Here is a 14851-nt window from a genome sequence, read left to right as displayed (position 1 = left end):
CAGGAGAACAATGTCAGTTCAGCCAATGAGCAACTTATATGCACCCCGGTACCAAAAACAGAATAAATACATGGTATGCTACAACCGGATCAAAACAAAATCATCCACAAATTAAATAAAAAAGGAACATTGCAAAAAGAAATGATAGATAAAACGGATGAGTGCTACGATTATGTAAATAATTCATTGACATGTGTAAATACTTTGTAGCTCACATAGAACACATTCACAGCTTCATTCATTAACCAGTTTCATTGCCCTCTGTCTCACTTATAGCACATTAAGAGCTCCTTTCATTAACCGGTTAAACTCACATACAATCAATACAGGCCCAGATCCACAAAAGGGTGCTAAGCTTTAGCACCAGGGTTGCCACCTTATATTGAAGGCTAATGACTTTTTAAAATCATTTTTTTTTTAACATTTATTTATTTTATATATGTATTTCTCTTACCGGCAGCATCCTCTCGTTCCCTGCGAGATTCAGTCAGCACGGCTTCACATGGCGCACGTTACCATGACAATGTGACGTCACGGCGTCACACACGCATCAAGTTGCCATGACAACGGGGTGCCGTATGGCGCCCCCGTGACGCCCCGCTGCCGTGGTGACATAATGCTGAGTGACGTCGCACAGCGTGCAGTTGTCATGGCAACTGGGCGTCACGTGATGCCGCGATGTCACATAGCGCCCGTTGCTGGCAGCGCGGCACCGTTTGACGTCGCGCAGCCATGTTGACGGGATTTGCAGGGGGAGATTTACCCCGCTAAACCCGTGGTCTCCGGGTGTCTCCGTAGTCCCTGGAGTGGTGGCAACCCTGTTTAGCACGTCTTAACTCGCATTCATTTTAATGGGAGCAAAGGTGTCCTTAGTACCCTTTTGTGCATCTGGTCCTAAGAGCTTTATACCCTTTTGTGCATCTGGGCCTAAGAGCTCTAAGCAGTTTGATTGTTACTTAGCCAAGATATAATAATAATAATATCTTTATTTCATATACAGTAGGACCGCGCTTTACAGCATTCCGCTCATACGGCGTTTCCCAATGTATACCCATATTCATTAGGTTCGGCGCTTGTTCCGTTTTTCCGGCATGATGTGCACAGCAGCAAAGTATCTGGCTGTCACTAAACAACAGTTTTGATGCATGCGCAACTCCTTGTCAGATGCCATTTGTCAGCGAAACAGCTTTGCATCTCTGTTTTCAAAAGGTACAATACAGTACAGTATGGCCCCGCTTTACGGCGGCAGCCTGGAACGAGACCCGCCGTATGAGCGGGGCCCTCCTGTAGCGCCTTTCTCCCAATGGGACCCAAAGCGCTTCACAATTACAGTATAGTGCATGGTACGCAGCACATAGGAATGTTACAGTCCCTGCCCACAGGTGACCTTGCAATCTATGTTTTCGGTGCATAAGGCACTCCCTTTGCCCTACGCTCCAAGGAGCCGACACCAGGATTTGAACCAGGTTCCAGATTCAAACGCATTGTCATTGTTTACAGTTAGGGTTGCCAGGTGTCTGGTATTGAACTGGACTGTCCTGTATTGGGATATTCTGTCTAGTAAAAAATGAGAGGAACTGTAATACTGGACATGTATGTGTCTGGTATTTTCCTCCCTGGACATGGTGACCTGTTGCACCTTTCACCATTGTGTCCAGTATTTTTGGAGAAGCCACCTGGCAACCTTATTTACAGTCGGTGTCTTTACTCACTGAGCCGCTCCTTCCCCCCACACATAAAGAGTATGTATGTACGTATGTCTTTAATTCTATAGCGCCATTAATGTACATAGCGCTTCATAGCAGTAATACACGTGACAATCATACTGTAAATAACAAATAATACAAATAACACACAATGGGGAGAAGTGCTTCAGACATAAAAGTGACATTTAGGAAAAGGAGTCCCTGCTCCGAAGAGCTTACAATCTAATTGGTAGGTAGGAAGAACGTACAGAGACAGTAGGAGGGCGTTCTCGTAATTGTGTCTGCAAGGGGCCAAGGTTTATGTAAGGCTTGTTCTATGGTAGGTGCGGGCGCGCGTGACGGTGCAAACCCGCGTGCACGTGACGCACACTTTTTGTGTGTACGGTCCGTGCTGCCGGGAGCGACAGGCTGGGAAGGTACTGTGTGTGTGTGTGTCACTGGGTAATTGTGTGTGTGTGTATATATGGATTGTGTGAGTTAATAATTTATTAAATAATATTTAAAAAAAAACAAAAAACAAAAAAAAAACGACATGTATGAATAAAAATTATTTTTATTGTGCAATGTTGATAAATATACATACACACATACTACCAGCGGCGGTAGCAGCGCGAAAAATGTGCTTTTCCCTGTCGGCCGGCTTCACAGTAATAATTGTGTAATTAATTAGTAAGCCATAATAGATGTTAAAACTAGCAAAAAGGAGAATGGGACAGAGTAAATATTTTAAAAATAAGTGGGGGAGGGGGAACGAAGAGTGGATTTAAAAGAAAGAATAGAAGAAAAACAGGCAAAAAAAAATACAAACAAAATGGAGAGGAAAAATAAGAAAAAGTTTTAAAAAATACATAAAAAGAACAAAAAAAAAAGGGAAGAGAAATACTAAACAAAGTAAAAATGAGGAAGTGCTCTGCTGGGTGTTGGTGACAGGATGGAGGTGGCGGTTGGAAGGAAATTCTGTGACAACCGATGTACAGTCTATTTAGATATGGAGGGCGAGGGTGTGTGTGAGAGATATGCGAATCGTCGCTCAGATTTTATTGTGGGTCCCATGATATGTTGCATAAATGTATCTTTACACACACACACACACACACACACACACACACACACACACACACACACACACACACACACACACACACACACACACACACACACACACACACACACACACACACAATTCAGGGACCATTTAACACCTCAGGTCATAAATCGCATACTGCACATGGGGGAGGGATAGGCTTCACCCACAGATGCTTTGTTTCAATAAAGTTTTTTGGCTTAATCCATTGTAACGTCGCCAGAAGAAGAGATCAGTGTATCTCGAATCTTGCACAAATAAAAGCATTTAGTTAGCCACAGAACGGTATCGACTATCTGTTTTTGGAGACTCACAGCCGCCACCAGTCTAAGTTCTTTCAACTAAAGCCGTCTCACATGTTAATCTGGTCTGTAACCGTTACATGCGTCTATCTACTATATATTTCTGAAAGTGTCCTATGTGTCCGGGTCTGTATGTGTCTCCCTGTGCCCCTCCCCGTGTCCCTAGCGGCAATCTCATTGGACCTTGGGCCAGGCCAATGAGATTGCTCCCTTGGGCCGCCCGCCCGCCCCCACACACCTCTCATTGGCCTGAGGCGGAGTGAAGGGCACACACACACACACACACACACACACACACACACACACACACACACACACACACACACACACACACACACACACACACACACACACACATCACTATACACACACACACACATCACTATACACACACACATCACTATACACACACACACATCACTATACACACACACACATCACTATACACACACACACATCACTTTACACACACACACACACATCACTATACACACACACACACATCACTATACACACACACATCACTAAACACACACAACCCCCCCACACACACGGTGTTACATACATTAGCGGGGCTCACAGTGTTAGCAGCACATCTCCCGCTCTCTTCCCCACCGGTCCCGGAGGCTCCGCCTCTTCCTCCGCCTCTCCGTTTCCCGCGCTTTCACCCCCCCCCCCCCTCCACGTGGGATCTGCCGGACGGGTGAGGGAGCTGCCGGACGGGTGAGTGAGCGGCCTTCACCTCCCCTCACCCCCCTTCACCTTCCCTCACTCACTTCCCCTCCACCCCCCCCCTTCACCTCCCCTCCACCCCCCCCCCCCCCCGGCGCCGCTACAGTCAGCGGGGGAGCGGAGTGAGCGAGCGCGCGCCAGGGACACAGCGGGGGAGCGGCCACAACACGCTGCCTCCCGCCTCAGATCCACGTGGGAGCTGCCGGACGGGTGAGGGAACGGCCGGACGGGTGAGTGAGCGGCCTTCACCTCCCCTCACCCACCCCTCACTCCACTTCCCCTCCACCTCCCCCCCCCTGGCCCTGCCCTTCACCTCCCCCCCCCGGCCCTTCACCTCCCCCCCCCCCCCGGCCCTGCCCTTCACCTCCCCCCCCCTGCCCTTCACCTCCCCACCCCCTGCCCTTCACCTCCCCCCCCTGCCCTTCACCTCCCCCCCCTGCCCTTCACCTCCCCCCCCTGCCCTTCACCTCCCCCCCCCTGCCCTTCACCTCCCCCCCCCTGCCCTTCACCTCCCCCCCCCTGCCCTTCACCTCCCCCCCTGCCCTTCACCTCCCCCCCCCCCCCCGGCCCTTCACCTCCCCCCCCCCCCGGCCCTGCCCTTCACCTCCCCACCCCCTGCCCTTCACCTCCCCCCCCCTGCCCTTCACCTCCCCCCCCCGGCCCTGCCCTTCACCTCCCCCCCCCGGCCCTGCCCTTCACCTCCCCCCCCCGGCCCTGCCCTTCACCTCCCCCCCCCCCGGCACTGCCCTTCACCTCCCCCCCCCCCCGGCCCTGCCCTTCACCTCCCCCCCCCCCCCCCGGCCCTGCCCTTCACCTCCCCCCCCCCCCCGGCCCTTCACCCCCCCCCCAGGGCCTGCCCTTCACCCCCCCCCCCGGCCCTGCCCTTCACCCCCCCCCCGGCCCTGCCCTTCACCCCCCCCCCGGCCCTGCCCTTCACCCCCCCCCCCCCCGGCCCTGCCCTTCACCCCCCCCCCCCCGGCCCTGCCCTTCACCCCCCCCCCCCGGCCCTGCCCTTCACCCCCCCCCCCGGCCCTGCCCTTCACCCCCCCCCCGGCCATGCCCTTCGCCCCCCCCCCCCCCCCCCGGCCATGCCCTTCGCCCCCCCCGGCCATGCCCTTCGCCCGGCCCTGCCCTTCGACCGCCCCCGCCCTCCCTGCCCTTCGCCCCCGCCCTCCCTGCCCTTCGCTCCCGCCCTCCCTGCCCTTCGCCCCCGACCTTCGCCCCCGCCCTCCCTGCCTTCGCCCCCACCCTCCCTGCCCTTCGCTCCCACCCTCCCTGCCCTTCGCTCCCTGCCCTTCGCCCCCACCCTCCCTGCCCTTCGCCCCCACCCTCCCTGCCCTACACACGTACACACACGTACACACACGTATATACACACACACACATAGGCACACGTATACACACACATGTCGACACACGCGTAGACACACACACGTATACACACACACACGTATACATACACACGTAGACACACGTATACACGTAGACACGCAGGCACACGTAGACACGCAGGCACACGTAGACACGCAGGCACACGTAGACACGCAGGCACACGTAGACACGCAGGCACACGTAAACACGCAGACACACGTAGACAAGCAGACACACGTAGACACGCACACACACGTAGACACGCACACACACGTAGACACGCACGTACACACACACGTATACACACACACGTAGGCACACACACACACGTACACACGTGTACACACACGTATACATACACACGTAGACACACGTATACACACAGGCACACGTTGACAAACGTATACACGCAGACGCACGTAGACACGCAGACGCACGTAGACACGCAGACGCACGTAGACACGCAGACGCACGTAGACACGCACACGCACGTAGACACGCACACGTGCACGTAGACACCCACACGTGCACGTAGACACACACACGTGCACACACACGTATACACACACACACACACACACACACGTATACACACGTGTATACACACACGTATACATACACATGTATACACACACACACGTACACACACGTGTACACACACGTATACATACACACGTAGACACACGTATACACGCAGACGCGCGTATACACGTAGACACGCAGACGCGCGTAGACACGCGCGCGCACGTAGACACGCACACGCGCACGTAGACACGCACACGCGCACACGCGCACACACACACACACAAACACACACACACACTTATACATACACACACACACACACACGTATACATACACACACACACACACGTATACATACACACGTATACATACACACGTAGACACACGTATACACACATGCACACGTTGACAAACGTATACACGCAGACGCACGTAGACACGCACACGCACGTAGACACGCACACGCGCGTATACACGCACACGCACGTAGACACGCACACGCACGTAGACACGCACACGAACGTAGACACGCACACACACACACACACACGTATACACACACGTATACATACACATGTATACACACACACACACACACACGTGTACACACATATACACACACACGTGTACACACATATACACACACGTATACATACACACGTAGACACACGTATACATACACACGCAGACGCGCGTAGACACGCAGACACGCAGACGCGCGTAGACACGCAGACGCGCGTAGACACAGACGCGCGTAGACACGCAGACGCGCGTAGACACGCAGACGCACGTAGACACAGACGCACGTAGACACGCGCGCGCACGTAGACACGCACACGCGCACGTAGACACGCACACGCGCACACACACGTATACACACACACACACGTATACACACACACACACGTATACATACACACACACACACACACACACACACACACACGCACACACACACACGTATACATACACACACACACACACACACATCATGTATACACACATACATGTATACACACACACACACGTGTGTGTGTGTATACATGTGTGTGTGTGTATACATGTGTGTGTGTGTGTGTGTATACATGTGTGTGTGTGTGTGTATACGTGTGTGTGTGTATACATGTGTGTGTGTGTGTGTACACATGTGTGTGTGTGTGTGTATACATGTGTGTGTGTGTATACATGTGTGTGTGTATACATGTGTGTATACATGTGTGTGTGTGTATACATGTGTGTGTGTGTGTGTATACATGTGTGTGTGTATACATGTGTGTGTGTGTGTGTGTGTATACATGTGTGTGTGTGTGTGTGTGTGTATACATGTGTGTGTGTGTGTATACATGTGTGTGTGTGTGTATACATGTGTGTGTGTGTGTATACATGTGTGTGTGTGTGTGTGTGTATACATGTGTGTGTGTGTGTGTATACATGTATACACACACACATGTATACACACACACACACACACACACACATTTACATGTACACACACACACAAATGTACACACACACGCACACACACACACACACGTACACACAATGTATACACACAAACATGTATACACACATGTATACACACACACACACACTATCCCCAGCACCACCACATCAGAACACCGGTATCCCATGCCCCCCCCAGCACACTGGCATTTTCGGCTCCCCACCATTCCCTGCCCCCATCAACACCATCAGCACCCACACATTGGCACCTTCGCACCTCCCCCATCGGCACCCCCACATCCGCACCCCCACATCAGCACCAAACCCTCCCAAATCAGCACACCGATACAATCACCATCAGTACAGCCACAGCAGCAGTACCACCGCACATGGGCCGCGTGGACCACTCCCCACCCAAATGCCACACCCACACCACAAACATCCCGGGCAACGCCGGGGCTCTCAGCTAGTATATATATATTATCTCTAACTGTGCATGTATATAATGTATACCCTGTTCACTTATGTACCTGTATTTGTAACCATGTATTATTTGTCATCTTAACTCTGTGCCCAGGACATACTTGAAAACGAGAGGTAACTCTCAATGTATTACTTCCTGGTAAAACATTTTATAAATAAATAAATATCCACCACACAATAGTTAAGTCAGAGGGGCGCAAACTTTTTTCCCCGCGCTCCCCTGCCGGCGGTCACCTCACCCTCGTGCCCTCCCACACCCCAACTGGCGTCGGCGTCACGTTGCCATAGCAACGTGACGTCACATGACCTCGCGGCGTCATTTCACACCGCGTTGCCATCGCTACGCATGTGGAGCCAAGGTAAGTAAAGGTTTACAGAGGCCTTGCAGCTCCCCCTGCACCCCCCCCCCCCCAGTTTGCGCACCGTTAAGTTATGGTGGGCAAAAAAAGTGACAAAAAAAACCTCCACCGTAAAGCATATTGCAAATGGAAATATTACTGTGTGCTCATTTGCATGTCATTTCCTAGAATCCCTTGCAGCAGTGGAAGCACAGTATGCTGGGCGATAATGGTGAAAGGCAGGGTTGCAGACCAGTCCAAGACATGCAAATGAGCATCCAGTAATATTTCCATTTGAGAATAAATAAAGCCATATATACGCCAGCACAGCACTCCAATTATATATGGTGTAATGGCCTGGTGCATAAATAGGAAATACGTTACCATCCGTGGGCTGATAAAGTAGAGACAGCACACAGTAGATAAGTTGGAAAAAAAAGATTTTATTAGCTAGAACAGCATAAACATCACATATAGCACGTATGAGCACATTTGCATGTCCCAGACATGTCTGCAAACTGGTCTTTCCCCATTATCTCTTAGTATACAATGCTTCCACTGCAGCCAGGCATTCTGGGTAATGACATGCAAATGAGCACAGTGTCACTTTTTGCTTCCTGTCCATTTTAACATGGACCCTTTTAACCTTATGCCTGCCGTATTACATGTCTTTTCAGCAAAGCCTGGGTAAAAGACGTGCATGGCCAGTAAACCTACTCAAAGATAGCTACTTCAGCCTTTGGGGCCTCATCAGTGTGAAATACAGGGTAGCAGACTTGTCCGAGACATGCAAATATACCCACAAGTGGTAATTTTATTTATTGTACACTGTGTACAGTAGAGGTTATTTTGTGACTTTTTTTACCCACTATAAAATGTATGTGTATTTGTGTACACGTACACATACATAACTGAAATGCCCTATGCGTTAAGAAAGATTTTACACACAACTTTTGTTGGTTCAAAAAAAAAAAAAAAAAAAAAATTAGTATATTACTAATTTTTTCCGTGTTTCTTTACATCAATAAGGGACCCATACAGCTCAAATCCTGTTTTTTGGTCTGATACAGGGAGCGGAGACTAATGTGCAGTGGTCGACAAATCACCAAAAAATCTACTCGCCGAACAAAAAAATCTACTCGCCACCTAGTACCACACGTGTGCTGCTTGGGCCAATAGGAGCTCGCCACGATGTTAAATCCACTCGCCCGGGGCGTGCAAATGTATAGGTTTGTCGAACACTGCTAATGTGTATTATGTAACGGGATCAAACAGACTCATGTCAGATGCAGGAATTACAAACAAACCAAGAAGAGAAAGAAACTCACTTGTCAGCACTCGTGATCCCTATTCTGAATGGTTAATGTATAATTAAAAATTAATCTTTAATGATCAAAGATATTAAAATAATGGGGGTTAAAATCATAGACAAAGGACACACACTTACAATCCTATGGCGAGTACATATGGTGCTCTGGATCCAGAATTAAAATGAGACAATTGAGTGGTATTAGATCAAAAAATCTCTAGGGTTCTGATATGCAGATTGCCCTTGCAAAATGGTATCTCTAACCAGTAGGGGTGTAGGAAGAAAAGGTGCTCAGAGGAACAGTTAGGCTTTTCCTATAGTAGGTGCGGGTGCACGCCTGTGCGAACACGCGTACACGTTACGCACGCTTTTTGTGTGTATGCTGTGAGTGAAGGTACTGTGTGTGTATAGAGATTGTGTGAGTTAATAATGAGTTAAATAATATTTTTAAAATAAAAAAGTTGCACAATAAAAATAATTTTTATTTTTTTTAACTTTGACACACTCACACACACACACACACACACAATGTTCGACAAATCCATTCACCTACAGGCCCATGGCGACTGGATTTGACCCCGTGGCGACCTCCTCATGGCTGCCCAAGCATGGCGGGATTGGGGGTGGGACTAGGTGGTGAGTAGATTTTTTTTGGTTCGGCGAGTAGATTTTTGGGTGATTTGTCAACCACTATATATATATATATATATATATTTATATATATATATATATATATATATATATATATATATATATATATATATATATATATATATATAACGTGCACGCGTGTTCGCACAGGCGTGCACCCGCACCTACTATAGGAAAAGCCTAACTGTTCCTCTGAGCACCTTTTCTTCCTACACCCCTACTGGTTAGAGATACCATTTTGCAAGGGCAATCTGCATATCAGAACCCTAGAGATTTTTTGATCTAATACCACTCAATTGTCTCATTTTAATTCTGGATCCAGAGCACCATATGTACTCGCCATAGGATTGTAAGTGTGTGTCCTTTGTCTATGATTTTAACCCCCATTATTTTAATATCTTTGATCATTAAAGATTAATGATTAAAGATTAAATAAAACAGCGCCGGTAGCGGCACAAATTCATTATTTTCCCCATCTTCTCCCGTCGGCTGGCTCCACGCTCACTGCGTGCGCGCGCACGGCGCTATTATAGAAAGGCTGACTAACCTCAGCCAATTATCACGGCAGAGCGCGCGCGGCCACTATATAACAGCCCTTATAGGGACAGAGAGAGATCCCTGTGCGCAGGGCAGAATTATAGGGACAGAGACAACGTGAAGGATGAAAACAGCAGGACTGTCACCAACTAACAGTGCAGTATCTATGTCTTTATTTATATAGCGCCATTAATGTGCATAGCGTTTCACAGCAGTAACACACGTGACAATCACATAAATAACAAACAATACCAATAACACATAATGGGAAGAAGTGCTTCAGCCAAAATGTGACATTTCGGGAAGTGGAGTCCCTGCTCCGAAGAGCTTAAAATCTAATTGTGGACACTGAGAATTTACTGGGATGGGAGCAATAAAGGTGATAGAGAGTTATCTTGTAAGTTGTACTGTATTTAAATAGCCGTTTACATATTAACCCCTTGAAAATGCGATCACGTGAGCTGCGGCAGCCCTTTAAATGAAAACGGAAGAGTCCTCGCTGAGCGCATTCAGACTCCATCAAAGCTGGAAGAAAAAGATCCTCCTTGGGCACTGGACTACCCGACCCCATGACGTAGGAGCACCCAAAGGGTTAAAGAAAAAAATAATAATATTCCCTTTTTTATGTCAAAATACACCTTTAAACATGTCAAATTAAACCATTTGTTTTGCTCTGTGTATCGAGGGTACCAGCCACCACGTCATTATTGTTTCCGATTGTGATGTCACTTTCTGCCTGAACCAGTGACATCACAGCCTGACAGTGCAAATGTAGAGAGTGATGACCGGGGGGGGAAGAGGGGGTGGTCCCATTACTCTGCCCATATCCCCCAAATCTCACCCTGGTGCGACCCAACCACCCCTTCCCCTAACTACGGCCCCTTTAAGGCAACCAATATTTTATGGGTGTGACGTCACATCCGGGTTTAGCCCAACCGGGACACCACTATAACCGAACAAGGGGTTCAATCACGGTTAAGCGGGTGACGTCACTGCGATAGGAAACAAAGGCGCCGGCTGCCACCCAATCGGCGGTGACGTCGGTAACGAATGACGCCATAAGTAAACAGACACGCCCGGGGTGGGGGTAGAGAGGTGGAAGCAGAGACTTACTCTCCCCAACCACCGCCTTGAGCCCGGATGGTGCCATCTTGTCCCGCCACCGCCGATCGTATGGTGTCCCCCGTATGCCTTGGCGACTTCCTGGTTGTGATGCTATAGCCGCCCGTGACTTCATGGGAGAGGCAGGAAACCCGGTGCTAGGGGGCGGGGTTTAGTTGCTAGGGGGCGAGGACATCCGGCCAATGGCGAGAGAGGATACATCACTTCTCCACTCTATCGTTGTGGGCAGTGCGGTCGGTTACTAGGGGCGTGGTTTACACCCAAGCATCACTGTTGCTATGGGCGGTAAAAACCGTTACTGGAGGGGCGTGACATTTGGGCAGCAGCTCGTTGCTAGAGGCAGTGTTCATGTGTTGCTAGGGGGCGTGGTTTCTTGCTTCTCGGTTGGTTGCTCTTCGCATATCGATTGGCTGATTTTGCAGTGACGTTTCAAAGGAAATTTCGCGAGTATTTTTCTTCAACAAACTTTATTAAGTAGTGTGGAAAACAAAACAGTTGATACAAGAATGGCTTGGTAGCAGGCAGTGAAAGGGCAGGAAGCTGAACATGATGATAGCTTGGGCTCTGGAGCAGGCTGAAGACATGCATACAGTAGCTTCCTTCTGTAACTGGGTCGCTTGCTTTCTATTTCCCATGCATTGTTTTATAAACTACTGAATTAGGCTTTAGGGACAATCCCTGGGTGGGAGCTCTGAGTGGGTTGCTGGCTCTACTCTTCCCTGTGCTGCCCATTGAAATGATAGAGAAAACCCTGGCAGAGTTTATTTTTTTAAATATAGATATCCAGAAAGCGATTTAGGAACGGCGCTTCCACTATGCTTGTGTGTGTATGTATATCAAATAAAAAGATCGTGTGAGCACATTCACATGTCTTAGGCAGGTCTGCAACCCTGCTTTTCACCATTATTACCTAGCATACAGTGCTCCAACTGTAGCAAGGGATTCTGGGAAATGGCATGCAAATGAGCACACCCTTTGTCTGAAATCCATTTTTACATGGAACCCTTATAAGCTAATGCTCGCTATATTATATATACATACATACAGGCATAGCCCGCATTCCAGAGCGTGTATGTAATGCGAAAATCTACTTTAAAGTGAAGCACTATCTTTTTTCACTTCGTTAGAGGTAAGGAGCCGGTATTGCTATTCAGGACGTGCCTGTGTCCTACTCACAGGCGCATGCGCGAGCTGCCATTTTCCAATTGGACGAGGGGAATCAGTGCATCACACAACTACGGCGGTCTGGGAGGCTGAATTGTGCGTACTTGCGAAGTGAGCGTACGGAGTCAGGGGAATGGTGCTATGGTAAATATGTCCGTACTCGTGAGTGTCTGTAAAGTGAAGGTCCGTATAGTGGGGTATGCCCAGTGTTGCCAGATAGTTCCTAAAAATCCCGCCCAATAACATCACGGAAATAGCCCAAAAGTAGCCCAATTATAAATGATTACTGAATCCCCCCCCACCACACCAAACATCATCCGCTTGCACATCACCTCACAGGAGGGGGGAGAGAGACCAGGGGGAACAAGTGCAACAATTACAAATGTTCAATCACCTGTGCGCAGCAGGGGGGGAGGGGGGTTAGTGGAGACAGACAGGACAGGGGGAACCAGCGCTACAAAATCTGTTACGGGTTAACGTGTCCAAAGAACGTTAACTCCCATTGACTTGAATGAGAGTTGACGCTCGTTCGAATGTGTTAAACGTCTAATGGAGCTTAATAAATAATACCGCATGACACAGAATGTTCAATTGCTTCAATTTATTCGCACACATTTTTGCACATTTGATCATTAATCTAACCTTGATCCGAACGGTATCCTATATATCCAAAATGAAATACTTCTGCAAGCCACTGTGCACGTGTATGTATACATGTATGTATACATGTATGTATGTATGTATGTATGTATGTATGTATGTATGTATGTATATATATATATATATATACATATATACCGTATTTCCTCGATTGTAAGACGCACCATCGATGTGGCCCTTACAATTGAGGAAAATTACTTTTTCACTTACCATGTTTCAGGAGAGGTCCCATGTCAGCGGAGGACGAAGCGGGTGGCGGCAGGAGAGGTCCCACGTCTGCAGATGGTTGAAGATGGACAGTGGGCGGGAATGCGGCGGGAGTGTGGCAGGTGTGCAGTGGCAGGATAGGTCCCAAGTCTGCAGGTGAATGAAGATAAGACGACCGCGAGCGGGCATGCGGTGGCAGTGGCAGGAAATCATTATAGCAGGAGAGCTGAGCAGGAGCAGAGCGGCATAGGGGAACGGGTGGGGAGGAGCACACTGTAACCGGAAGTCAGACACCGGTCAACGTCCGGTGTTACAGTGTGCACCTCCCAAGCCGTTCCCCTATGCCGCTCTGCTCCTGCTCAGCTCTCCTGCTATTATGATCTCCTCCTGCCACCGCCCGCCTGCTGTCTTCTTCTCTTCATTCAGCTGCAGACTTGGGACCTGGCTTGCCGCCGCACTCCTGCCCAGTGACCATCTTCAACCATCTGCAGACGTGGGACCTCTCATGCCGCCACCGCCCGATTTGTCCTCTGCTGACATGGGACCTCTCCTGAAATAGGGTAAGTGAAAAGAGTGGGTTAGTACTGTAGACACTTTTTTTAACTTACATTTTTTAATACATCGATTGTAAGGCGCACCCCGATTTTAGACATGTGAAATTCAGAAATAAGGTGCGTTTTTTTTCAGTCATTTGTATTATCATGTGTTGCTGATCGGCCGATCTCCATTGCATTTCCAGGGGAAATTATTTTCCCCTGGATTTGCATTATCATACCTATGTATTTTGCATGTTACATATTTTGGGTCTCCACATTTTTATTGTGTATTCATTGGTTCAGCAGTGTTCATTTAGTATGTGTTTAGGTATATTTTAATATTATTTTTTTTTTAATTTTGTATTGCTAATAAAATCCATTTTGTAGTTTCACATATTTTTCGTGTGCTTTCAACAAACCCTCTTTTTCTTTTTGTGTTCGTATATCATATTGGGTTGTTAGCACCGCCAGAGGGTAAATTTAACCCCTACATCTGGCCTAGTGATTTATTTTGATTTATGGGGGATGGTTTTGATTGCGGCACCAACTCTGTGTGATATATATATATATATATATATATATGCAATACGATACCGGATGAGCGAATATCAGAGGTAGCACTCCACGAGGTAGTCAAAAAAAGAGTTGTATTTAGTAAGACATCAAATCCAACGTTTCGGT

At 48.6% G+C, this 14851-nt stretch overlaps 1 protein-coding gene across 1 annotated transcript in view; it reads right to left on the bottom strand.

Annotated features, from left to right (window-relative positions):
• Positions 1 to 11824, bottom strand: part of STXBP2 (syntaxin binding protein 2) — a 45731-nt gene extending 33907 nt beyond the window's left edge. The window contains exon 1 of the mRNA XM_075577274.1: positions 11595 to 11824. Coding sequence (XP_075433389.1) covers positions 11595 to 11718 — 124 coding nt within the window. The 5' untranslated portion in view covers positions 11719 to 11824. The remainder of the gene's footprint in view (positions 1 to 11594) is intronic.
• Between the last annotated feature and the right edge of the window lie 3027 nt (positions 11825 to 14851).

The sequence above is a fragment of the Ascaphus truei genome, chromosome 20, assembly GCF_040206685.1.
Source record: "Ascaphus truei isolate aAscTru1 chromosome 20, aAscTru1.hap1, whole genome shotgun sequence".
NCBI lineage: Eukaryota > Metazoa > Chordata > Amphibia > Anura > Ascaphidae > Ascaphus > Ascaphus truei.
The sequence above is the reverse complement of the archived record's forward strand: the minus strand, read 5'-3'. Positions and strand labels throughout refer to the sequence as shown.